At 33.7% G+C, this 26,312-nt stretch overlaps 1 protein-coding gene and 1 pseudogene across 7 annotated transcripts in view; one reads left to right on the top strand and one right to left on the bottom strand.

Moving 5' to 3' along the window:
* EHBP1 (EH domain binding protein 1) overlaps positions 1-26,312 on the top strand; it is a 370,142-nt gene that overhangs the window by 140,346 nt on the left and 203,484 nt on the right. For 2 of the 7 annotated variants that reach the window (XM_063077688.1, XM_063077689.1), the window contains exons 8-11: positions 13,495-13,599; positions 14,251-14,373; positions 17,776-18,016; positions 26,071-26,260. In XM_063077688.1, coding sequence (XP_062933758.1) covers positions 13,495-13,599; positions 14,251-14,373; positions 17,776-18,016; positions 26,071-26,260 — 659 coding nt within the window. The remainder of the gene's footprint in view (positions 1-13,494; positions 13,600-14,250; positions 14,374-17,775; positions 18,017-26,070; positions 26,261-26,312) is intronic. The other 5 variants (XM_063077692.1, XM_063077693.1, XM_063077690.1 and 2 more) reach the window with 4 other exon arrangements.
* LOC134362923 (large ribosomal subunit protein eL30-like) lies at positions 2,902-3,282 on the bottom strand (annotated as a pseudogene).

Below are 26,312 nucleotides of genomic sequence, written 5' to 3' on the forward strand. Positions count from 1 at the left end.
ACACAAATTTATTACTCACAGTTATAGAAGCTGGCAAGTCCAGGATCAAAGAGCTAGCAGATTCAGTGTCTGGTGAGGGCCTGTTCCTCATAGATGGTGCCTTCTGTGTGTCCTCACATGATGGAAGGGCAAAGAAAAGGTACAAACTTGCTCCCTCACACCCTTTTATAGGACACTGTTCTCATCCATGACAGCAGAGCACTCATGACCTAACCTACCGCCCAAAGGCCACACCTCAGAATGCTATCATCTAGGGGGTTAAATCCCAACATACGAATTTTGGGGAGACACCAACATTCAGACTAGCATACCCGTCCTTCAAAATTTAATTCTCATGTCACGTACTCTGAGAAGCCTTTTATGCCTGCTCTCTCATAAGCTTGACCACTCCATCTTTTATGATACAAATGTAGGCATTTTCCTACAGCATGAGTTTTTATAGTTCCAGTGGGATATTAATTTGATCTTTTAATTAGAGAATATGGTCTGTTCTTTGTAGGTGGCTGTTGGTTAAATCCCAATTAGATACTAGTTTCATAAGTAGGAATAAAAACAACCACCTATGTTTGCAGCTGTTTCGAGCAGTATTGTGCTGTTTTAATCACAGAAGTGGGAGAAAAGTTGATAACAGTATGTTACAAGTTCTACACTGGTATTGAAGGAAAGCAAAGGACATTATTTTTGAGCAAAATATATATTTAATGAAAGCATTCAGTAATAATTGGATTTTATAGCTAAACTCTTATTGCTTAACCATACACACATACCTTATTTTCTAAAATTTCCGGAGGAACAATAACTTTCTTTTGCATAGTTTAAAATTCTCTTACACTAACTGAAGAAATGTTTTAATGTACATTGTGATGACTCAAGATTTCTTTGGAACACTACTATTTTGTGTTATTTGTTTAGATGTTTCTTTCTCTATTTTATGAAATTCCCTCAAGGTAGAGACTATGTTCTAATCATTTTTTCATCCCTAACTTCTAGTACATTGTTTTTGGAACATATTGTGAATTTAATATATGAATATGTTAACTGAAAGGCCATAGTAAATGAATGAGACTTCATTCTTTCCCTTATTATAAACCACATTGATCATTCTGGCTTATTATTGTGTGCCACTTGACCTTTAATTATATACTACCTTGTACAGGGTAGGGTGGTCCCATTTTATGGTAGGAATATTGTCTTAGTCCCTTTTGTGTTGCTATAACAGAATACCTGAGACTAGGTAATTTATAAAGAAAAGAGGTTTATTTAGCTCACAGTTCTGGAGGCTGGCAAGTCTAAGATCTGTTTGGCTTCTACTGTGGGCCTTGTGCTGTGTCATGACATGGTAGAGAAGCAGAAGGGGAAGCAGAAGTGTGTAAAAGATAAAACAGGAGAGGCAACCTCACTTTGTAACAACCCACTCTGGTGGGAACTAATTCATTTCCAAAGAAACTACCCTGGTCTTGAGAGAAAGACATTAATTCCTTCATGAGGGCAGAGCCCCCATCAAACACCTCTCTCTAGACCCCACCTCCCAGCACTGCTGCACAGAGGAATTAAGGTTCCAACACATTAACTTTTGGGGCATACACTCAAAAACCTTAGCAAATAGGTTCTGGAGGACACATATAACTCAAAGCTTAACAATTCAAGACTGGTTTTCCAAAAGTAATGAATGTAAAATGTGTGTGTTGAGGAAGGAGAGGTAGGTGGGGACAGTGGGTGACTAGATGAATGTTCTCAATTGATAAATCCATAATCATTGTAGAATATTTTTGCCATGATGTTTTCTCAACATTTGCTATTATATTTTCAGAGTATGGTAACTTAAACTAATAACACAGCATATTATGGCAGTTGCTTGGCTTTCTTAATTGCATTTTTAGCACATGCAAATTCCATTCCAAAGTTATTAATTTTCAGGAATATTTTTTAGCACTACCACTCAAAAAATGTTTGAATGAAGTGTTTTTAGGATAATTAAAAAGATATTGAAATTTAACAATAGTAATGTTAAAAATAATAGCTCAAGTGTAAAGAAAATACATCTATTGCATAAGCATGATACAGATAAAACGTGGGTATTGTTATTTACCAGCTGAAGTGGCAATAACTTAAACACAGCTTACATTCACTCTTCCTGCCAGCTTTGAAATTGATATTGACAAAGTTTTTATGGAGGAAGAAATCATTATTTTAAGTTGTCCCTACTAATTATATCTTAATATTGCAATATAAATGCATAAAATGCAATCACGTTATATTGATAGAAATTATATTGGGTATGTTATTTCTCCAACTAAGCTTTGAAACTTCTTAAGGGAATTATTCTGTGTGTTTCTTAGACTGACATCTAGAGGCTATTCATTTAGTTAGTAATTTCTTAAGGAAAATTGCTGTTAAATTAACATAATTGACAAAATGTATCTTTTAAAATTACAGTCTTTGCTAGAAGGTGAATGCACAGTGTTTGTACTTGGCCTGATCAAAAATTCCTGCCCTGTTCTGTCAGAGACAGACTTTAGCTCACTAGAAACATAAGTTCTACAGAGGTGCTGCACTGGTGAGTGGGCAGGAGAATTTTGAATGACAGAAAAATCATTGAAACATAGCAGGAATGATAGACCTGTTAGTTGGAGAAACAAAACCGTTTAATAGAAAGTTTTCTACAGCCAATACTAGGAATTATATATAATGTCAGAACAATCAGTGCCTCCGTGTATATGGAAACCTCACAATACTTGAAGGAAGATTTGGTAATATGGCCATCTTTTTTGTTTAAACTGTAAAAAATGTCAACTTTTAATTGTAACTGACCAAACTGACCATCCAGGAATGTCTTTTAACTGAACAAAAGAAACATGATAAAATCTTTTAAATAAATAAATAAATAAATAAAAAGCTGTGGCAAGTTTAATTCAAGAAAAATTTTGCATGGTTTACTTTTCACCAGTCTGTTCTGGCATGCTTCTAATGATATCAGAATCACCTGGATCAATGATAGGCAGTGTGCATAACTCTGTAGTATTTCCCACATGCTGTGCCCAATTCAGTATTATTGCCACTGTAGTGATGGACTCCAGTTTTGGCTAAGATGGCATAGTACTCTATTTCCGATTTCCTCAGTGCTGGGCAGTTGTTGGTGAGAATGGCCAATTTTGCTTTTCCTTGTCAGATCATCTTCAGAGTCTTCTTGTACCCCAGCACATACTTTCCACTTTTCATAATGAATTGGAGCCTAGAGTTGATCGACTCCAGTGATTTTTTTGTCTTCTTTGCGGCCACCATCTTCCTGCTTTAGGTGCCGGACAGCCCCTAAACCCAGATCCAAGAAACACGGTAAAATTCTATTGCAGAAATAGGGTTTTCACTGGCCCCAGTGCTTCTGAAGGTCAGGCCAAGAGCAGCCCATTCCTGAGGTCAGCTCTGTTCTCCACGCAAGTTTCTCATCCTAAGAGGAGGGTTGGTGGTGGGCGATGGACCTGTCCATTCCACCCATCCTGCTGGGAGCTCTTAGAAAGTCACTGTGGAGGGAGCCTCTCCTTCCACCCCATTCATGTCCTGAGGTAAATGGAGATCCACTGGGTACCATCCAGAAAGCAAGGAGGCGGGAGGCAGTCCTAGTTCCCTCCTGGCCTTGCAGTCAATGAATGCTTCAGTCTACTTGAATGGTTATTCCCAGTGCCCAGGGTGGGGATTAAACAAAATACCCAGTAGAGAAAAAATTCAAATGCCCTGTCATCTCCACAATGCAAGTCACATAGCAGAAGGAAAAATAAAATAACAGCCCTCATGAAAAGCGCACACCCTCAGAAGATGCGTTCAACCCCCATCTGGTTGGTAGTGGTGGGATTTTGGCTCTGTTTGGTTGACTGCTGAGTGATCTGACTGCCCTTCTGAAATGGTGGTGCCAGGTACTTGAATGTGGATATCAGGTTGGTGGACAGCATGCCCTTGAGGTCCGAGGGCATGGGGAATATGACCATCTTTAGAATTCATATTGAATTCTGAATACACACTATCAGCATGAAAAAAAAAAAGACTCCTGCATAAATGACAAGGTCCTGTTAAATATATCTCAGAAAATCAGTTCAACTGGGGCAGTTTACAGCCAGCATTATTGGGGAAACTCAGACATTGGGAGACACCTGAAATATCCCTGGCATTCTTATGCTTGTTGCAAAGGTCACCAAGGGGTCTGCCTAGTCTCAGCTAGACATTCAGAGTCATATGACCTGAATAAGCCAAACTTAGCATTAGATTTATTTAGAAGGATATTGGATAGGAAACACAGCATGGCAGCAAGAGTCCTCACAGAAGTCCCAGTGCTATTCTTTATCCCCTACCACCAAATGACAACTTGGGTACCAAGAGACATTTATATAGTTAGGAGCAAAGGTTGCCATGGCTTAAGAGCTGATATCTTTTGTAACAGTTTCATAGTTACTGTAGCTTCCAAGGTCACTGTAAGCATCATGCCCAGTTATAAGAGTCTGCACATTCAGAGAAACTCAAGGCTGTGGCCTTCCATCAGGTATATAGTTCATTCAGAGTCCTCCCATCCAGATGCAGTTTATCAATCAGGATTTATTTTTACCATAAGCAAAGCTGGCTGGTGTTTGTTAATCCTTTTTCCATATTTGATAAAGTTAATTTGGGAGAAGGAAGAGAGAATGACGTATTGGCTACCTTCAGGGAACAAAATCTAACAGCACAGATGGTAATAGAGGAGATACCAGTTGCAGATTTGAGGAACTAGAGTTGATGATGGTGTGACTCAGCCCTCTGAGATTAAATGTCCTACTTGCTAGGGCTATACATCGGGACAAGTAGGTCTCCCACCTTTGATTAGAAGGTTCCTTAGAATAAACGTGGGACTCTGGGCGGAGAATACATCCATTAATTTGCTTCTGGTTTCTACCAGGGCATCTACCCTCCAGTACCTGGGACACTCATGAACAAAATCATGGGAATTGCTGCAGACTCAATAAAATTAAAAAAAAAAATGAATATGACAATTTATTTTGGAGGTCTGTTTGAAGGATGAGAATTTCCAGAAAACTGTATCTGTTACTTAAGAAGAAAGTTGGGGCAATTCTGATCCCTTGTGCTAAAAAGTTTATAGGGTACCACAGCTATCTTCTTTTTAAAGGAGTTTGATACCCTAGGATGGGAGACTACAGACATCAGGAATATCTCTTCACAGTGTTTAGAACTCAAATGTGTCATTTCAGAATAGTAGAAGTAGAAGACATAGACTACAAATTCAGCATACTCTCTGTGTCACTCTAACCTCATGTTGCTTTGACAACAGAACATTATCTAGCGTCTCCCACCCCCAAGACTCTGGGAAAATTCTGCTGATACAACCATCTGACAGGACTGGGATGGAAGTGAGAGCTGTAAAGAAGTTAGAAGCCCTCCAATATTTAGAGGAGAGAACCAGGAGACAATTAATATTCTAAGTACCAATATGAGTTCTCTGAGGATTTTCCTAGGAATTCAAAGTTGGTTTAACCATATTAACAAAATAATGGAGAAAAATTATATAATCATTTCAACAGATGCAAAAGAATCATTTGACAAAATTCAATTTCAAATTACTTGGAAAAGTTTTAATGGAAGGGAATTTCTTCATTTTGATAAAGGGCATCTATGAAAAGCTATAGCTAAGATCATACTTAATGGTAAAACACTGAACACTTTCCCCCTAAGATCGAGAACAAGGCTAAGGATGTTTGTGTTTACCACTTCTATTCAGCATTATACTGAATGTCCTAGCAAAGTCACAGGATATAAAATCCATATAAAAAAATCTACATTTTTATGTATGAACAGTAAACACTTGGAAAATGAGATGAACAAAAATCATTCTGTTTACAATAGAGGTTAAAAAAAATACATACATAGACTACCTAGAAATAAATTTAGAGATGTGAAAAGCCTTTAACTGAAAAGTATAATACATTACTGAAAGTAACTGAAGAAGAACTTATAAATGAAGAGATATTATACATTCATTGATTAGAAGACTCAATATTATATTACTTCTCCCCAAATAAATCTATAAACTCAATTCAATACCAATTATAATACTAGTGGGCTTTTTTTAAAAGGAGAAATTGAAAAGCTAATTCTAAAATACATTTGAGAACCTGAGTAACCAAAATAATCTTGAAATAGAACAGAATTGTAATGCTAATGCTAGCTGACATCAAGGTTTACTATAAAGCTACAATAATTAAGATAGCATTATATTGGCCTAGGATGAACAAACAGAATAATGGAACAAAATAGGGAGTCCTGAAATAAACCCAAACTTATTTGGTCAATTAATTACCAACAAGGTGCCAGCATAATTCAGTGAGGAAAAAAAGTCTTTTCAACAAATGATACTGAAACAACTGGATGTCCATATGGAAAAAATGAACCTCAACTCCTACCACTCAATGTGAACAAACATTAATTCAAGATAGATCACAGACCCAAATGTAAAAACTAAAACTATAAACCTTCTGAAAAAAAACAAACACATAGGATGGTATGTTTGTGACCTGAGGTTAGGCAGAGGGTACTAACACAGGACATGGAAAGTAATAACTGTGGAAGAAAAAATTCTTAAGTTAAATTTCATCAAAATTAAAAACTTAACATCATCAAAACAGACTACTAAGAAAATGTATGGGCAAGTCACAGGCTAAAAGAAAATAGTCACAAAGCATATAATCTGACACAGGTCTTGTTTCCAAAATAGATTTTTTTTTTAAATGTCCTACAACTCAATAAGACAAACAGCCCAGTTTTTTAAAAAATAGGTAAAAATTTAAACATATGGTTCACAAGGAAAGATATGTCACTGGCCAATAAGCACACGAAAAAATTCTTAGCATTACTTAAGGAAAATGCAAATTAAAATCATGCTGAGATACAACTCCACACCCACTTGAATGGTTAAAATTTAAAAGACTGGCAACACTAAATGTTAGAGTGCTTGTGTAACACTCATCCATTGCTGGAGTGAATGATCACTTGGAGAGTTTTTTGCAACACTAAACATATCTACCCTCTGACCAAGTAATTCCACTCCTTGGCATTTGCCGAAAAGAAAAGAAAACATGTACACATAAAGATGTGCGCAAAGATGTTTATAGCAGTTCTATTCTTAATATCTCAAAACTGGAAATAGCTCAAGTGTACATCAACAGGAGAATGACTAAACAAACTGTAGCATATTCATGAGTAGAAATACTATTCAGTAATAAAAATGAACTGTTGATATGCTCAACAACATAAATGTATGTCAAAACCATTATGAGTGAAAGAGCCCTTACATTCTATATGACTCAATTTATGTGACATTCTAGGAAAGGCAAAATGAATCCTATGTGAAAAACATTAGAATAGTGATAGCTTGTGGGGCTAGGGGTGACTGAAAAGAGACAGGAGGGAACTTTAGGGGAGGGTGTGAATATTTTAAGCATTTTATGATGCATGGTGGTATACGTTTGTCAAAATTCATTGAATTGTACAATTTAACATTTGTGCCTTTTTACATGTGTGCATAAGTGAGATACTGGAAGGTAACATGTAAAAATTATAGTAGATATGTTAAATTAGTAAGGAAATGAGTGATTTCCAATTTTCTGATTTTTTGTTGATTTACTGTGTGGTTTAGCTAGTCTCCAAAGATTGTCCCCTAGTGTACCATGCTTTTCAATATCCATGCTCTTTTGTAGTCCCCTCCCTTGATTCTGGGCTGGACCTGTAAATCACTTTTAACCAGTAGAATGGAGTGGAAGTGACTGTATAACTTCTAAAGCTAAGTTACAAGATGCTTTGTAGCTTTTGTTTGAGCCTCTTCTAATGTACGCTGGATGGGAAACTGGCTGCCATGTAAAAAGTCCAACTATCCTGAGACTGCTATGCTGAGAGGAACCCCAAACTAGTCATGTAGACAGGACACTTGGAGAGAGAGGGTTGCCTGGCCAGCTCTCAGTAGTTCTTGCCTTCCCAGCTGAAATACCAAACATGTGAGTTGAAGAAGCCATTTTAGACATTCAGCCTTGTCAAACTTTCAGATGACTTCAGCCCCAGCCACCATCTAACTGCAAATTAACTACTGAGCTGAGTCTAGTCATTCCACAGAGCTATGAGATAATTTTGTTTTAAGCCACCAAATTTTGGGGTAGTGGCTTAAATTATAACATTTCTGTAGATAAATGAAACATTATAGATGCATACATACGTAGACATATAGATAGATATATAAACAAAACATACTATTTCTATAGTTAAAAAATAAATATAGTTTATATCTTTCTGCCTTTATAGACATGCTGCCAAGTATTATGACTTTTATTCAGTTCATTCATTCATTCATTTACAACATACATTAAGTACTAGTTTACTAGTTATGTGCTAAAAACTGCTAGGTTCATTAGAGCTTCAAGAAGAACATGACATAGATGCACAGCTGTTGAATTCCATTTTTTATACTTTAAGTGTGTGAGGGGAATGTTTAGAGTCATTAGGGTGGAAATGCACACTAGGTGGTTGGAAATTCAAGTGTAGAACTCAGTACATATTTGAGAATTATCTTTATTTATGTGTATGTTTCACCCAACAGAATAGATGAATTCTTCCAGGAAGAACAAATTTAGGGGGGAAAAAGAATGGGACTTATGATAGGATCCTAGGGAATAACAGTACTTAATAGGCAGAGGGAAGACTGGTTATTACTAGAAGTGACCAAGACAGAACTATAAGGGAGATAGGAGGAGAATCAGAAGATACTAGTGTCCTGGGAAGGGCAGCAGAATTTCAAGGAGAGAAATGGTTAATTGTTTGTTCACATAGAAGTCAGATATGATAAGAACTATGAAGTATCTAGTATAATTGCCAATGAGAATATACGTTGGTGACCTCAGTGTGAGTGGTTTTATAAAGGGAAATGGATAAAGGTGGGGATAAAAGCAGATTGCAGTTAGTTGAAAGATAAATGGTAAGTGAAAAATTACAAACTTCTTATATTTTTAAGATGTTTTCTTATGCAAGATTAAGAGAGACTGGCTAAACTAAACGAGGATAATGCTAAAGAGGGACTTTTTTGGGCAGGGGGTGGGAAGGAGACCAACTTAATCATATGAGAGTACTTCAAAAGGTTTGTGGAAAAATAGAATTAAAAGATAATATAAATCTTTATGTGAAGTTTTTGAAGTCCTCATATAATTAAGTCATTGGGAAGGAACATTTTGATAGGGAGAGGTTGAAGATGCAGGGAGAGAGAACACTCAGTGTCTACATTCCTGCCTAAAACAACCCTTCCGTTCTCTGTTATGATCTGCTATGGGACTGAAAATCACATTATTAAACCTGTTCATTATATTTATAAATCAAATATTTATAGGCTTAAGCCTGTGAGCAAAGTGACATCTTTTTGACCTTGATCTCTGCTGGGAAGTTCAAGTGCTACTATTTTAGACCATCTTAAAATAAGGTATACTTGTACTGAATCTTGTACTTTAGAGAAGAATGAGGATGCTGCAAGATTTGCAGCTATGTTCTAGCTCCAGGAAGTTAATTTTTTTCTTTTAACTGAACTACAGACTTTCTTAAAAGGAAAAAGCTGCTTACTCTTCGTGCCACTACCCTATCCCCCATTTTTTGTTCAGTGCGATAATCTCTGGTGGTCAATTTCTATCTTCTTTTGCCTTCCTAACAGTAAAGAAGAGACTCAAATTACTTGACCCTTTGCTTCGATTGCCTGCCCCTAATTTAGTGAAGCAAGTTCAGATTGACACACTGTCACAATAAATGTTCTGCACTAAGGGTTTATTGCTCAGTTTGAGTATTAACAGGGTAGAAATTTGTTTGCATTATTACATAGCATTAATAGCATTTTCCAAATGTTTGAATTTTCAGTGAAACAGGCTTTAATAAGTAATAAAGTATTATATAAATATATTGGGTCAGGGAATTTGTTTGGCCAGGGTAGTATATTATTTGGAAAGCTTTCCATTAAAAAAAAAAATTCCAGGAATAAATAAATGTTATAAATCTTTTAAGTTTTTAACTTTTTCTGATTATAAAAGTAAAACATATTGATTGTAAGGAATTTAGAAGAAACTGAAAAGTACTTTTTTTATAAGGAGAAATACGTAACAAAATTATGTGTTTTAGGCTACAGACCCACATAGCAACTGACAATTGAAGTTTTACCATGGGAAGTTTCACATGCTGTCCCAAACTGAATAGCCCCTGTTGCAGTGCTAGAGCTACTATTCACATAGTCCCCCAAGACCCAGCATGGCACTTACCTTAGATTCTTTTCTCTATCTTCATTGTCAAATTAAACATCAAATTTTTCTTCTTAACTTATTCTTTAATTAAATACTTATTGAGTGCCTTTCCTCATGGAGTGGTGATACTTTGTCTTGCTTCTTATTGTCCTTTTCAAATGTGTCACCATGTTGCTGCTGGAATGATGTTTCTAAAATATACATTTGATCTTTCAGTGGATTCCTATAAGTCTGTGGTTATAGTAACCTTCATGATAAGACATTTCCTAGCCTCATCTCATTCCATTCCCTATCCCTGGCATCTTAAACCACAAACGACTTGCAGTTCCTCATGTATGTCATGTTCTTTTGGCCTCCCTTTTGTCCTCATGGAATGCCTTCCATTTTCTCTTTTATTTTAATAATAATAATGTCTATTTGTCCTATCTTAGCTCAAATGTGAATAAAAATCCAAGAAGCTCCCCTGACCTCAGACTGAGTTATATGTTTCTCTTCTAATTTCACATAGCCTACAATGCTATCTCAATCATAATATTTATCATATACTATATATTGCTTTATTTGTCATCTGTTCCACTAAAGTGTAAAGCTGTGAGAGCAGGTATTAGCACAAGCATATAATAGGTACTTGATAAATGCTTATTAAGGAGATAAATGGTATTTCTTTGGAGGTTGCATTTTATGATTTGGATTAACATTTTTTTGCATACCAAAAAGAGGGATAATTGGTATAGTCAAAATTACCTGTTCATTCTGATAATATGAATGAAAGTTCTAGAGGCAAAGTTCTAGGAGTGAAGTAACTATTTAAGCTAAGGATAAATAGGGAATACTAGTAGGATAGGACTGGCAATTTGTCATTAGTGAACAGAATGGAAAGAGGAAATTCTTTTGGGTTAGTGAGAAAAGGTGTTCAGTGGTTTTAGATATCACCAAAAGCATGATGAGGGAGAGGAAACATTCTAAACATTAAGAAAAATTACAATGTAAATAATTTAGTCATATAATAGAAATATCTTGATAGTGTTTAAGTGCCCACATTGTATCTAAAGCTCTGTGGAACAATATTAATGTTTCATATAATGTTCCACATTAGTAAGGACTAAGTCTAATATTTCTTCAGTATTCCCTACAGTGCTCATTATGTAAGATGTTTAATAAATGATTAATTTCTACTCTCATTGAGATTACATTTAAGAACGTAAAATAATTTAAACGTCTTAGCTATATGAAGAAAACTACAAATCTTTGAGCATTATTTAAAAATTTTCAACCTAGTAATTGCACATCTAGGAATGCAGAACAATTAATACAATTAATGTGATAAGATGTAGATATTAATACTTCAGGCTATTCATGAGAATTAACTGATAATATATGCAAAGGCCTTCCAACTACTTAGTAAGTGTTAGCTGTTGGTATTAATACTGTATTTCTTTTTTTCATTTTTCATATTTTTAAAGTTAAAAATGAACCATTTGCAAATTTTTAAAAATATGCAGCTAGCAATGAATGAAAAAGATTGGTCATGAGACTGGTAAACACTTAACATTGATCTTCTACTTCATTATATTTTCCTAAAAATTGTAAAGTTACAATGATTTGTAGTGTGAGGCAAAGGATCTAATTTATGAATAAATTCTACCTACTGAGAAATTTGTCAGGTTAGCTTGAGTCAGAGTGGTGTTTAAAACTATTGGTAGAATAAAATGGAAGAAAACATGTATAAAGTCTATCAATTCCTACTATTCCAGTTGGGCTGAAGAGTTCAATTAGTATTAATTGGGTTTATTCTTTATTTTTTGTGGTTTACTTTGACTATCTCAACGAATTTTATTCATGCAAAATACATTTTGTCACTCGGACTAGGGAAGTTAATAAGTTCATCACCTTTTCATATGTATTTTGCTCAAAGATCTAAACATATTTCTGATAGCCTAATATTCTAGTAGTCACTTATTATCTGTTTCAATATTAATTTGTGTCTTTATAGAATGTAAATTCTACAAGGAAATACCATATCTGTTTTTTCATCCCTGTGTCCCAAGCATAGGGCTTGGCTATTTGTTCAACAAATATTTGTTCAACGAATGAATAAAGGAAGCCATGTTAGAAATGTATATTATATGATTTGGTTCAAATAAAATTTATCATGTATACTTAGATTTGCAGTGTTAAAGAACAGTACTTTCAATGTCAAATTTACAACTGTTTCTTAATTTTCTTTCTTGCCCACTGAATGATCTGGATCAGTTTGGTTTATCCTCATACCTCTGTTATTGCCAGGTTGTAACTTTGGAAACATCAAAGATTAGTTATAATTCTTATATTGCAATTTTTTACCAAGTTGGCTAATTTTCACCCAGTGAATGGTAATTTCACACATTCAGAGTTGTCCAAAATATATATGACTTGTAAAAAAAATTCTATTTATTTACAAAATTAAGTCTTATTTAAAATTTTTTCTATCTTTTTTTGTTTGTTTTGTCTCTTATTGGCTAAGTTATAAGATTTCCTAAAGCAGGGCTGTCCAGTTGGCTCAGTTGGTTGGAGTGTAATGTTATAACACCTGCGTCAAGGATTCAGATCCCCAAATCAGCTAGCTGCAAAAAAAAAAAAAAAAAAAAAGATTTCCTAAAGCAAATACTCAAGAGTTGCTTTAAAGAACAGGTTCCATAGAAAACAAAAGTAGAAAATAGTAGCTATTACCTGCTTTTCTTGTTTTAGTGCTGATTTAAAAATTCTAGAACATTAATATAGTTATATTCTTAAAACCTTTAGTTTAAATTTAGAATATTGTACAATAAATGGTGAATATTTTCTGTGGTATCAGAGGATACTTTTTATTGTTTTTAACACGTGTGTTTAAAGCACAATTCTATTTCACAAATGCAAAATGTGGTTGCTGAAAGCCAGTGTCAACCTCCTGGGTTATTTATTATCTTTGTTTTGTGTTTATTAACATAGTTGTTATGTTACTAATATGTTATAACAATTAAATGCTTTCTATTTTAAAATGAGTATAGCATAACATTCAATTAAATACATCTGTTATAGTTCATCAAAATAACAACCTCTGAATGTATTCTCTTGATTAACCGAACATCTCTTCTTTTTATCTTTTTTAGTAACAGCATGCTTCTACTGCTCTTTAATTAAATGACCTTACCTTACATTTGTCTTGACTGGCTTCTGTTTACAGAAATTGTAAACCAGTTGAATGCTCTGAGCAGCTTAGATGAAGATCAAGATGACTGCATAAAGCAAGCAAATATGCCTTCAGCTAAATCAGCCAGTTCCTCTGAAGGTCTAAGAGCTTTCCTCCTTTCTTTCTGCTTCTGATTGCCTGTATTTACTGTGAACTGCTACCTCCTGACTTCTGTCTGTACTTAGCTGTCAGTTTTGTCTTTGTGCCTTTCCTTGAATGTCTTCTTGGTAATTTGTAGTGTACCAACAGGCAACAAGATAGCAGAACTTACCATCTTATATCAGAATCTTTAGTAGACAGTGATTTTACTTATAAAATGTCTTCTAAGATAATACTTAGTCACATGATGGTATTTCTTCAATGAGCTTATATATTATAAATATAAATTTTAGAAATATTTTCTTATATTAAACCTATTTCAATTATTCATATTCAGGAGTGAAGGATGTTTTTTCTAAAAATCTAGGTCAGCACTTTTCTTATTGGATCAAATTAAGTTCAGATGAAAGTTTCCTTAATATAGTTCATTATCTGATATAATTTTCAAATTAATATGCATATGTTGTTTTATTTGAAAATGTTGGTATGCTACAAAATACTTGAATGGCATTCTGCTGTTGGTAAATGCAATATCTTATTATTTGCAGGTATTATTAGTGTGAATTTTTACAAATTTTTACAAATTCATGAATGATCTATAATTATGCTTAACTATAAATACAGTGAACTAACACATATGTTTATTTTCAGAGCTTATCAACAAACTTAACTTTTTAGATGAAGCAGAAAAGGACTTGGCCACTGTGAATTCAAATCCATTTGATGATCCTGATGTAGCAGACTTAAATCCATTTGGAGATCCTGACTTAGAAGGTAGCAAGTTTTTCTGTACTTTTAGTGTCTATATAGTCAAGTTCTCTTGAACTGTAATGGCAGAAAAAGATTTTCTTCTAGGACTCAAAAGACAATTTTTATTTACAATGATAATATTTTTGTGTTCAATACCACTTGCAGTTGATCAACAATTCTGGGTAGCTCCTATTGAATTGTTTTTAAAGAAAAAAGAAAGCCTTATATAGACATTTTACATGGGTGTTATTTTTTAATTCTCTGGTCAAGCAGATAGTGAAGGTCTAGTGTTGATGATAATAGTATTTACCTAACTGGCGTACAGTAGAGTCTCATTTGGTCTACCAAGTGAGGTCAGGTTATGAGACATGCTGACATTGGCATGGTGTAGTTAGCTTCTGTCTCTATATTAAGCTCTTCTGCCATGGTGCTCAGAGAGTCTGATGAGCCCCACTAACCCCAACTCCATGTCTCTGTCTGAGAAAGATGAGAGTGAGTTGTGCATGTGATAGCAAGGAGCAGAAAGAAGGTTGAGAACTGCTGTTATGTACAACCTGCTTTTAAAGAATAAAAACAGGAATTTTTTTTTTCCTGAATCACTTTTCTTATTAAGTAGTTTTGAACTTGTAAAGTATGGATGAGGGCTATTGAAGAACTGAGACTTATGTTTAATTAAATCCTGTGTGCTCAAAGTAAATGCAAGAATGATTAACCACTGTTTACATCTTTTTAACTGCTCTTCTGAAATCTTCATGAGCTTTAAAGAATTTTACTACTGCCTGTCATGGTGAAAAGGAGGTTTTAGCTTCAGGATTCACTCTGTTAGAGCAATATTACTTCATAATCCTTTCTTCTACTCCTCTTCCTTTCCTCCCTTTACAAGACTCCAAATTAGTAAGTTTCAATTAAAGAGGTTTTATTTTGTTTATAGGCTATATATTATGTACAAGATTACAGTAAGTCTTAGAAGCAATCAGTCCAACTACCTTTTATCATAATTAGGAAGCTGAGGCACAGAGGAGTTAAGTGATTTGAACTTTAGGTAAATAGAGGTAGAGTTGGAGGTAAGGTTCCTAATCAGGTATCTTCTTTTGACTGTGCAGCTTCTCGATTGTGTACTATGTACGTCTGAGTATACTGAGTTAAAAAAAATTATCAAAATATTTTGAGACATCAGTTTTGAGCTTTCCATTTCAAAATTAAATAAGTAATTTTTCTAAATATATGTGGTTCTGTTTTCTGAAATACAGAAGGGAGTAACATAACATTTAAGATTGTATTTCCATTTAGAAGAGGTAAGCCTATCTGATTCAAAGTCTGTAATTATGCCTGTAGAGCTAAGAAAATATGTGGCAACCAGTGTTTTCTTTAATTATATACCTATTAGAGTCTTGGTAATAAGTATTTGCTGTTAGAAAACTACCTATTTTCCTAGAAATTTATTTTTTATACATTAAAAACTGGAATCGTCGAGTAACAAAAGTATTTGGGGAAAGAAAAATGTATTGCAGTTGTTTAGATGGTTCTTTGTTTTGTTTTTGCTTTTACAGCTTTAGTTCTCTTATATTTTATTTTTTGCTTTTATAGCTTCAATTCTGCTCATATTTATGTGCTTCAGTGACCCTTTTAGAAAGTTATTAAATGTATTTGTCAGCTTTTATATGAAATGATCTTCTCTTACATCTACCTTTGTTGCCTGTTCTATCATCTTCAAATCTTGCTCTATAGTTTGTATATTTTTGGTTTTATAACTGACAAATTTGCTTGGATCAATTTTTGCAATTCTCTTCCTGAAAGTAAAAATAAAAATCTTATTTTCATTGACCAATTTTTTCAGCTTCTTAAGCATTTGAACCCTAATATTTGTTAATAAAAAATTAAATAGGCAAAACTTTGTACTCCCTTTTTCCCTATAGAGAAAAGAAAATGCTTCATTTATATTATAAAATGTAATGTAAATGTGGTGGTAAGTGAGAATATTACTGTGGTATTACAAGAGATACACAGTTACTGAGTCTCTTCTATAACATGAGCTATATTTAAATTCATTTCAATATTAATTTAATATGATTTTATGAATTCTCTTTCATACTTTTCTTTCAGAATTTATAATTTTACAATGTGAATTTATAATATGCTTCACCATGGTATATATACAGAATTTCAATACAGAAGTTTTTTGTTGTATTATGTTTTTTTCAATATACAGACAAAAATAAGTTTTCTGAGCTAATGTCTAAAGTATTAATAGTTTGACTTTAAAATATTAAAGTCATTAATATATGTCAATCATGAAATTTTTTATAATCAGGTTAAATTGTTTGACATGTCACTTATGAAACAATCGTAATTTTTCTTGAGAATTTCAATAACCGATTTTCTGCCTTCCTCTCCTAGAATATTTTGTTAGAGTTCCCGGGCATAATTAAAATTACTTTTAATATACTATAGTTATTGGCTTTCTGAAACTTTTCTCCAATTTGGGAAAATATTTTATCAGCAAAAGTGGAAATTTTGAATATTTTTATTACAAATTTTAGTTTTGTCTTAAAAGATTGCTGGTAAGTGCTTCATGAACATTGTTAGAAGACATTACTATTGTACTGGTTTTTGTGCAGTGACTCAGAGTTTTACTTTTTAAAGTACCTTTATTTTGAAATTGAAACTTGAAATAATAAAATTTAGAAGAATTTGGCATATCATGTCTATCAGCTTACCAGTATGATTTTAATATAGCACTCTCACCTTGAGGATCCTTGTGTTATTCTGATTAGAGTATTGATTGGATCCAAGTTATATTGAAAAAAATTATCTCATCAAAAGCTCTAAAGTTTTAAGGTCTTGTATCATACAAAAACATGCTCTTTGAAGACTTTGAGAAAGCACGTCTAGTGATGTGTGGGTATATTTTTGATGTAGTCTAGAATGAATTTTAAAATCCCTGTATGGTCTGTGGTTGGATAACTACCATAGATCATTTCAAAATTTAATCCATTTTATGTTCTTTTAAACACAGAAATTTATTATGCATCAGTTTGTGATGGCAAGCTAGTATAGTGAGATAAAATAAGCAATAATATATTATTACACCTGTAAGAAGGTTAAAATTTCCAAAATTGGCCTACCATAATGCTCATATTATTAGAGACTCCAGTGGCTTTCAAGATACATTAACAATCCAAAGATGCCATTTTTGGGAACACCACTCCTGGAGAAGTCAACAGAGATCTTAAATATCACTTCTTCTGAACTTCAGGATTCCTTAGCACCTCTAAAATGTATTTTTGTTTCATTATTGCCTTACACTCTCTCAGCCCCATAGAGTTTATTAGTTTAAGATTGCATATTTTTGAAAACACAAAAAATATAGGAAAATATCGTATAGTATTAATTTGATTTAATTCATCTTTTGCTATTGCTTTATAGAACCAATCACTGAAACAGCTTCACCTGAAAAATCAGAAGAATCTTTCTATAATAACAGTTATAATCCCTTTAAAGAGATGCAGACTCCACAGTATTTGAACCCATTTGATGAGCCAGAAACTTTTATAACTATAAAGGATTCTCCTCCCCAGTCTACAAAAAGAAAAAATATAAGACCTGTGGACATGAGCAAGTACCTTTATGCTGATAGTTCTAAAACTGAAGAAGAAGAGTTGGATGAGTAAGTACATTTCATTTTGCTATCATCACAGATCAGTCTCTGTATTAACTAAAGAGACCATTCTGTGATATACTTTTAGATGGGTAAAAATGTTGATATTTGTTTATAAGTCAGTATCTAACTCATCCCCCATCTGAATTTTTATAGTCCTAATGCTTATTTTCCCACTTTCTTCCATGTGGGTGTATGTGTACCCTAAACTAACAAATGAGGGAGATGTGTTTCTAGAATCTCTGGTTGGAATTCTTGTGCTTTCTCACAGAAACCATGTTATAAATAGTAGGTAGAAGTTTTTAATTGAACACTATAGGCATTACACTTCAACTACATTATAGATCTGTTGTGGGAACCAAATAATCATTATGATATTAATTTGGTGAAAAGACTTGTTTAAATGCCAGACAATGAGATCATAACATTTATAAATTATGGTTTATCACAAGTTTAATATGAATAGACAGTATTAGTGGAGCTGCCATTTTGCTCAATCTAGGATGGGGATATAAAAGGGGATATATTCACATCGTAATTTGGAGTTGTACAGTGTACAACCTATGTGGCCAAAACCATGGTCCTGAGTGTATTTAAAAAGTAGCAACAAAACTTTCATTTCTAGCTATGATGGACTTATACAGACTGAATTTAATTTAGCCTCTTATCTTAACTGAAAAATGGAATAAAATGTATAAAGCAATGGTTTTCAGGCATTGGACATAAGCAGCACAGGACAGTGATTCCTGAGAAAACAGAAAAAGAAGGTGAGCCCTGAAGTTATCTAACCTTATTTATGGGAGAGAGTTTCCAACTACAGTTCAGGGAGGGAAAACCCAAGAAATTCCCAGTAATCTCCTTGAATTGAGGTGATAGAGTTTAGACTTTGGGGATACCGAGGTGGCAAAAATTTGTGGACAGAGTACCAGAGAGAAGAGAGCTACTCATAGATTTCAGAAATCTGTAGAACGTTCCTCTTGAGTCTTTAGCTGAGTATTGATCAGAGCATTCATGTGACAGAACAATCCCTGGAGTTTGTCCAGGGCGATGAATAATTTGTGTTCCCAACAGCCAGAGAGGGAAGACTTCCTAACACATGAGACATCGAGTAGAATCCTCAGAAGGGTATTACCTCAGTATTGGGGCAAATTAGCCCTAGACTAAAGACTGTTCTGGGCCTGCCTAACAAAGCTTAGAGGTAAGGCTCCAAGTAACTTAACTACATCCCACCCAAAGCTCTAAATTATTTAAGGCAGTAACAAAAAATCCAGAACCTGAAACATAAAATTCCCACTGTCTGACAGCTAATCAAAATTTTACCAGGCATGTAAAGAAGCAGGAAAATCTAACCAATTATGAGGAAAGAACTTAATCATTTATACATGGATGCAGAAATGGGACAGATGATGAAATTAATAAAGTGTGGTAAAATAACTATTATAGATATACTCCAGATATTCAAGAAGAAGGAAAACAGGAGTGTGGAGGATATGAGTGAAGAAAACGTGTGTAAAAAATGTCCAAATTGAATTTATTAGAGATGAGAAGTAAAACGTCTGAGATGAAAAATACACTGGATGGGATTAACCCCACGTTAGATACTGCAGAAGGAAATATTAGTGAACCTAATGACATAGCAATAGAAACTATCTAGATTGAAACAAAGGGGGAAGAAAATGAACAGAGGATCAGTGAGCTGTAGGGCAACTTCAAGTAGCTACCATGTGTATAACTGGACTTCTAGAAGGAGAGGGGAGAGTGTGAGAGGGACAGAAAACATGTTTGAAGAAATAATGGCCAAAAGTTTTAGAAATTAAAAAAATGTATACAAACCTCCAGGTCTAAGAAGCTGATTTAACCCCAAGCACAGGAAACATGAATAAAACCATAGCAAGCCTTCTCAACAAAAACAATTTAAGCCAAAAGACAGTGAGATAATATTCTTAAAAGTTACTGAAAGAAAAGAAAACAACAAAAACCTGTCAACACAAATTTTTATTCCCAGCCAAAAAAGAAAAAGAAAAACAAAACCAAAAACAAAATAATGGACTTTTTCAGATGTCAAAAAGTTGAAAGAATTCTTTATCATCAGATTTGCTCTACAAAGAATGTTAAAAAGAAGTTCTTCTGGCGGGAGGAAAATGATACCACTGGAAATTTGGATGTGCACAACGGAACGAAGAAAACAGGAAATGGCAAATATATTAGTATATATAAAATAGTTATTTTAAAAAATCTCTTCAAAAGATAATTGTTTAAGGCTTAAATTATAATGTATCAGGTTTTATAACATATGTAGAAGTAAATGTATGACAGAAGTAGTATAATGGCCGAGAGTGGGGAAATTGAAGGATACTGTTTTAAGCTTCTGATACATAATGTTACTTGAAGATAAACTGTTTTTTCGCACATGACATATCATTTATATAGAAAATAATAAGTTATCTTCAAAAAGGCTACTAGACCTAAAAAGTAAATTTAGCAAGGTTTTGTTTTTGGATACAAGATCAATATACAAATTCAGTTGTATTCAGTAACAATGAACAATCAGAAATGGCATTTTAAAACTACCATTCACAAGAGAATCCAAAACAAAAAACAAACAAACAAAAAAGGGATGAACCTGAACAAAGATGAAATAACTATAAATTGAAAACAACAGAATATTGCTGAGAGTAATTACAGAATGAAATCAATGGAGAGAAATACTATGGCCATGGATTCAAAGATATAAATTCTTTACAATTGATCTATATATTCAGTGCTATCCTGATCAAAATTTTAGCATGCTTTTTTATGATAATTGATAAGCAATTAAAAAATGTATATGGAAATGGAAGGGCCCTAAAAGAGCCAAAACAATATCGAAAAAGAACAAAATTTGAGTATTTACGCTCCCTGATTTTAAGACTCATTAACCAAGACGTTGTAATATTTATTGGCTTAAAGATAGACTATAGGTAAGTGGAAAAGATTCAGAAATACATCCATACATGTGTTGCCAATTGATTTTTGATAAAGCTAGCAATGGGAGTCAATTAAGAAAGGGTAATCTTTTCCCCAAATGGTGCTAGAACAATGTTCATATGCCCCTCCCTTAACAAAAAAAAACTACAATTCTTACCTCCCACCATATATAAAATTTAACTAAAACAGATCACACACCTAAAAATAAGAACTAAAACACTGAAACTTCTAGAAAAAGCACAGTATAAAATCTTAGTGACCTTGCATTAGGCAAAGCTTTCTTAAATAGAATGCAAAAAGCACAAAGGATCAAAGAAAAAATATGGTTAATGTGTCCTTCATCAAAATTAAAACCTTTTTCTCTTTACAAAACCCTTACAAAAATGAAAAGGCAAGTCACAGTATGGCAGAAATTATTTTCAATACACATATCTGGCAAAGACTTATATCTGGAATATGTAAAGCACTCTTTTAACTCACCAGTAAGAAAGGGGGAAAAGATTTGAACAGACATTTCATAAAAGAAGATATAAGAATGGCCGATAAACACATGAAAAGATGCTCAACTTTATTAGTTATCAAGGAAACGCAAATTCAAACCACAATAAGGTACTATTACTTACATATTCGAATGGCTAAAATTTCAAAAATGGACTATACCAAATATTGTCAAGGATGTATAGACACTGGAACTCTCATGGACCTCTCAGAGTTCTAAATGGTACAGCCATTTTAGAAAAGTTTGGCAGTCTTTTAAAAAATTAAACATATACACTCATTCAACCCAGCCATTCCATTTCTAGGTGTTCACCCGAGAGAAATAAAAGCATTTGTTCACAAAAAAGACTTTTCTGTAATATTTTAACTGCTTTATTTATTATAATGACTAAATATGGGAACAACTCAAATGTTCATCAGCAGGCAAATGGATAAACTGTGATATATTTGTACAATAGAATACTACTCAGTAATGAAGAGGAACATACTATTGATGTGTGTAATTACATTTATGAATCTAAAAATCATGAGTGAAAAGGAGCCAGACCAGAAAAGATACCATAAATATTGTACCATACATACCATACATATTGTATGATACCATTTATTTAAAACTCTAGAAAATGCAAACAGTCTATAGTGAGAGAAAGCAAATCAATAGTTGCCTGTGAGCGGAGCCGGAGGGAGGAAGGGATTAAAAAGGGGCACAAGGAAATATTTTGGGGGAATGGAAATATTTGTCATCTTGATTGTGGTGATGGTTTCATACTTGTATGCATATATGTAAAAGAAATCATCAGATTGCTCTTTTTATGTATTGGCCATTTATTGTATGTCAATTATACCTGACTAAAGCTGGTTTTAAAAGAACAGCAATTTTTTACTTTATTAACGAAAATATGTTACATCAGTGATTCCCAGCCTGGAATTCTTGGGCCTTTACTTCTCTTTGATATAAATAATTGTTGTGGGACAGGAGAGATCTATAAAATATTTAGCAATAAATATAATAAGTATGTTATAATTAATAATTGTATGTTTACTTGCAGTGAGGCTACATGGGTCTTTGCTTTCCTTGGAAATACATGAACTTAAGTGTATTAACATTATTTCGATCTTGTGAAAATAGTTATTCCTTTAAAAATGCGGTTTAATAGGAAAATCTTTAAAAATATGGGGTATGTGGATTGAGAAGAGAATAATAAAAAGGTTCCTTTGATGCATGAAATTTGGGAGTAATTGCTTTGAGTGAAGGGAGAAATGTTATCTCTCCCCTATGCATTGGTTGGCTACTATTTTGAGCACTATTTTACTCTAGGTGCTGCATTTTACAAGGGACATTGATGATTTGGAGTGTTAACAGAGTAGAGCAACAAAGTCATTAAAGTGTCCAGAAACCACATTAAATGAGCAATGATTGAGGGCACAGGGACTGTTTGACATGGAAAATAAATGTCTTAAGGAACAGAATGACCACCTACAAATATTTTGAGAGTTTTTTTTTTTTTGACCAGTAAGGGGATCGCAACCCTCGGCACGGTGTGGTCAGCACCACACTCAGTCAGTGAGCGCACTGGCCATCCCTATATAGGATCCGAACCCGCAGCCTCAGAGCTCCCAGTGCTGCACTCTCCCGAGTGAGCCACGGGGCTGGACCGATATTTTGAGAGTTTTGTTTGAAAGAGTGAGGACTGTTTTCTACTGCTCAGGAACTACATTTCTTAGCATTTTCCCATTTTGCAACACATATGTAATCACTCTTACGTTGCTACATGTTTCCATGGGTATGGCTAGGTTTTGATAAAGCCTAAAAAAAGTTCTAACCTTCGTAGGTACTTAGAGTTATGTCATAATAATCATCTGATTCCAAACCCAGGTTGAGATCTCAATACTAATTAATAACTATATTGGGGGTTGAGAAGTTGACTCAACTCTTGCTAAAGTTATTGTATTTATTTTCTTTGGGATAGCTATTGTATGATCAAAATAAAATTTCTCATGGGTGGTGCAGGTGCTGAGTCATATCCACACACCTAGAGCATTTGAATGTTAATGCAAACTTTAAGTACAAGCATTCAGTTATTCTAAGATACATGGGTATTGCACAACACATGCACACACCCTGCTCTCTCCTGTTAACAAAGTAAAGAGACATCTAATGTTTGCTTAAACTTTTAAAATGCCTTAATAAAAACTAAAATCAGAATCACTGGGTGTTTCCTTTTGACCATTCTCTTTCCACATGAAAGTCTCAGTCTTTACAAGTTTCCCATGAGTAAAGAGTGTTCTAAATTGCTCAGTCATCTGGGGTTACCAGAGGGAACCTGTAAACACTCTAGTTTTTTTTTTTTTTTGGTAGGAATGCATACACAAGTTCTAAAGACTGAACATCAGTTAACATGCAAGTCCAGAAAGAACTCTGTGTTAATTACTTGTTTTCATCTTTTCTCTCCAAAAGTTTGAAGATCCAATATAAGTAATAGAAATCTCCCAAAATTTGTTCTTACTTCATTAATAAACTTATGACCTTTCATCAAATGGGAAGCCTATGTGACTCATCTCCCATTTTGACCAAAATATCATATCATCTTCCTTTATGACCGAATTCCTCTTCTATCCTTCTGCATAATACTATCATGAATAAAGTAGTATTGAGTCCTCTGATATGTAAAACAACCTTCAGTCCCCAGCATATTTGTCAGCACCAAGAGAAAGTATATGGCTTTCCCTGCTTTTTACTTTTAGCACGTGTCCTTTACACTTAACCGCAAGGGCTTCTCAGTTTTCTTATGTTTGGGGGATAGTTCAGCTATTCTAATTTATTTAGCAAAACATGAAAACTGATAAAGAAATAATTTTATTTCAGAACATTTATGAAATGACTTTTGAGGCCCAGCATGCAATCATTTCTGGTATGATTGTATGTCAATTTTTCAAGGAAACCTCTCATTGAATTTTATCCACAGAAGCTGCATAACCCTTTTAATAAACTTGAGTTGTTTTTCCAAAGAAACATAGATTTTCAAGGTGAGAAGAAAAGACTATAGATTTTGCTGTACCCTTGCTTCATATTGTACTATTTTTCCAGTATGTCTATGTTAATCCTGTTTCTAACCAACTTTGGACTTTCTTTCTAGAATTTATTTTCTTGGATGAATTGCCTTCTATAAACAATACAAAATGTTGTTTAAAATTATTTTATCCAATTTTCCACTTTCTTAATATAACTGATGAACTGTTAAGCTCACAATGAGTTAATGATATAACCAATCTATTTTTCAAGTATACAGTACAAGGATAAAAATAATTCTTGTTTATTCAGAATCATGTGGAAAATCCTGAAATAGATTATTCAAATCATAGATAATCAACAGAATGTGGAAATTATGCTAATTCCTTAAATAATTTTTCTTAAACTACTGTTTAAGAATAGTTTAAGTATATTAATTAGCATTATATATATAACTTGTCATTGTAGAGAGATGTGCTAACACAGTAATATCTATATGTAGGCATTATTCTTGTTCATTCTTTTTTATAGCCCTTTTTTATTGATATATACTTCACATAACATTAAATTACACATCTTAAAATGTACATTTCAGTGGTTTTTAGTATGTTGATTGTGTTGTACAACCGTTACCACCATCTAACAGCAGAACATTTTTGTCAACACAAAAAGAAACCCCATGTCTATTAGCAGTTAGTCCCAGTTACCCCTTTCCACCACCCCCTGGCTACAAGTAATCTACTTTTGTCTCTGTGGATTTGACTATTTTGGACATTTCATATAAAGAGGTGGTGGCTGATAATTTTTCAGAACTGATGAAACACGTGAATCTTCAGACTCAGGAAATACAAGGAGTCTGAAACAGGATAATTTAAAATAAATCTACACCTAGACACATCTAAGTAAAATTGCTCAAAATCAGAAATAGAGAGAAGATCTTAACAGCAATCAGAGGTAAAGGATGACTCACAAAGGAGCGATATTAGGCTGTCGGTGGGCTAATATCTTCAAAGTGCTGAGATAGACTAACTGACAACTAGAATTGGCTACCAAGCTAACCTATCATTTCAGTGTCAGGCTGAAAAAAAGACATTTTCAAAGCCTGGGAGAATTTACTGTCAACAGAACCTTGCTGAACGAACTATTGAAAGATTTTCCTTAATGAGAAAGGAATTTAACATAGAAGAAGGGATGAAATGCAAGGAAAAAAATGGGGGTGGAGCATAAAAAAGAAAATAAATCAGCATTGTCACACCTTATTCCTTTTCCTTGGGTGTGGAAAATATACAGGATTTACAATTTTTAACATTTAACGTTTTTCTAAGACTCCCTATATGTAATAGTTTGAGCTGTGTGACCTTATATTAAAAAAATTAAAAAATACTTTTTAGAAGAGAAAAATTTTATTTAATTCTGGATAGAAGTAAACTAAAATATTAACAGTCATTATTTCCAAATTGTAGGTTATCACTGGTTTGGGTTTTATTTGGGAAAAAAAGTATTGTTTTCAGTGCATGTTTTATTATTTTAGATGGAAATAAGCCATTTTTTTGAGAGACATTTAACAATCATTTTTCTTTTCATTTAGATCAAATCCTTTTTATGAACCGACACCAGCTCTTCCTGTAAGTAATTTGGTAACTCCAGTTCAAGAACTGGAAACTGAAAGGAGAGTAAAAAGAAAGGCCCCAGCCCCACCAGTCCTCTCACTGAGGACAGGAGGAGTAATTGAAAACACAGTTGTATCTACAGGAAGAAATCTCTGTACTTCTCCAAAGGTAGGATTTTATTCTTAATAAAACATGTATTAATTAATGTTTGCTCTTTTTC

This window comes from Cynocephalus volans, chromosome 14, assembly GCF_027409185.1.
Source record: "Cynocephalus volans isolate mCynVol1 chromosome 14, mCynVol1.pri, whole genome shotgun sequence".
Lineage (NCBI taxonomy): Eukaryota > Metazoa > Chordata > Mammalia > Dermoptera > Cynocephalidae > Cynocephalus > Cynocephalus volans.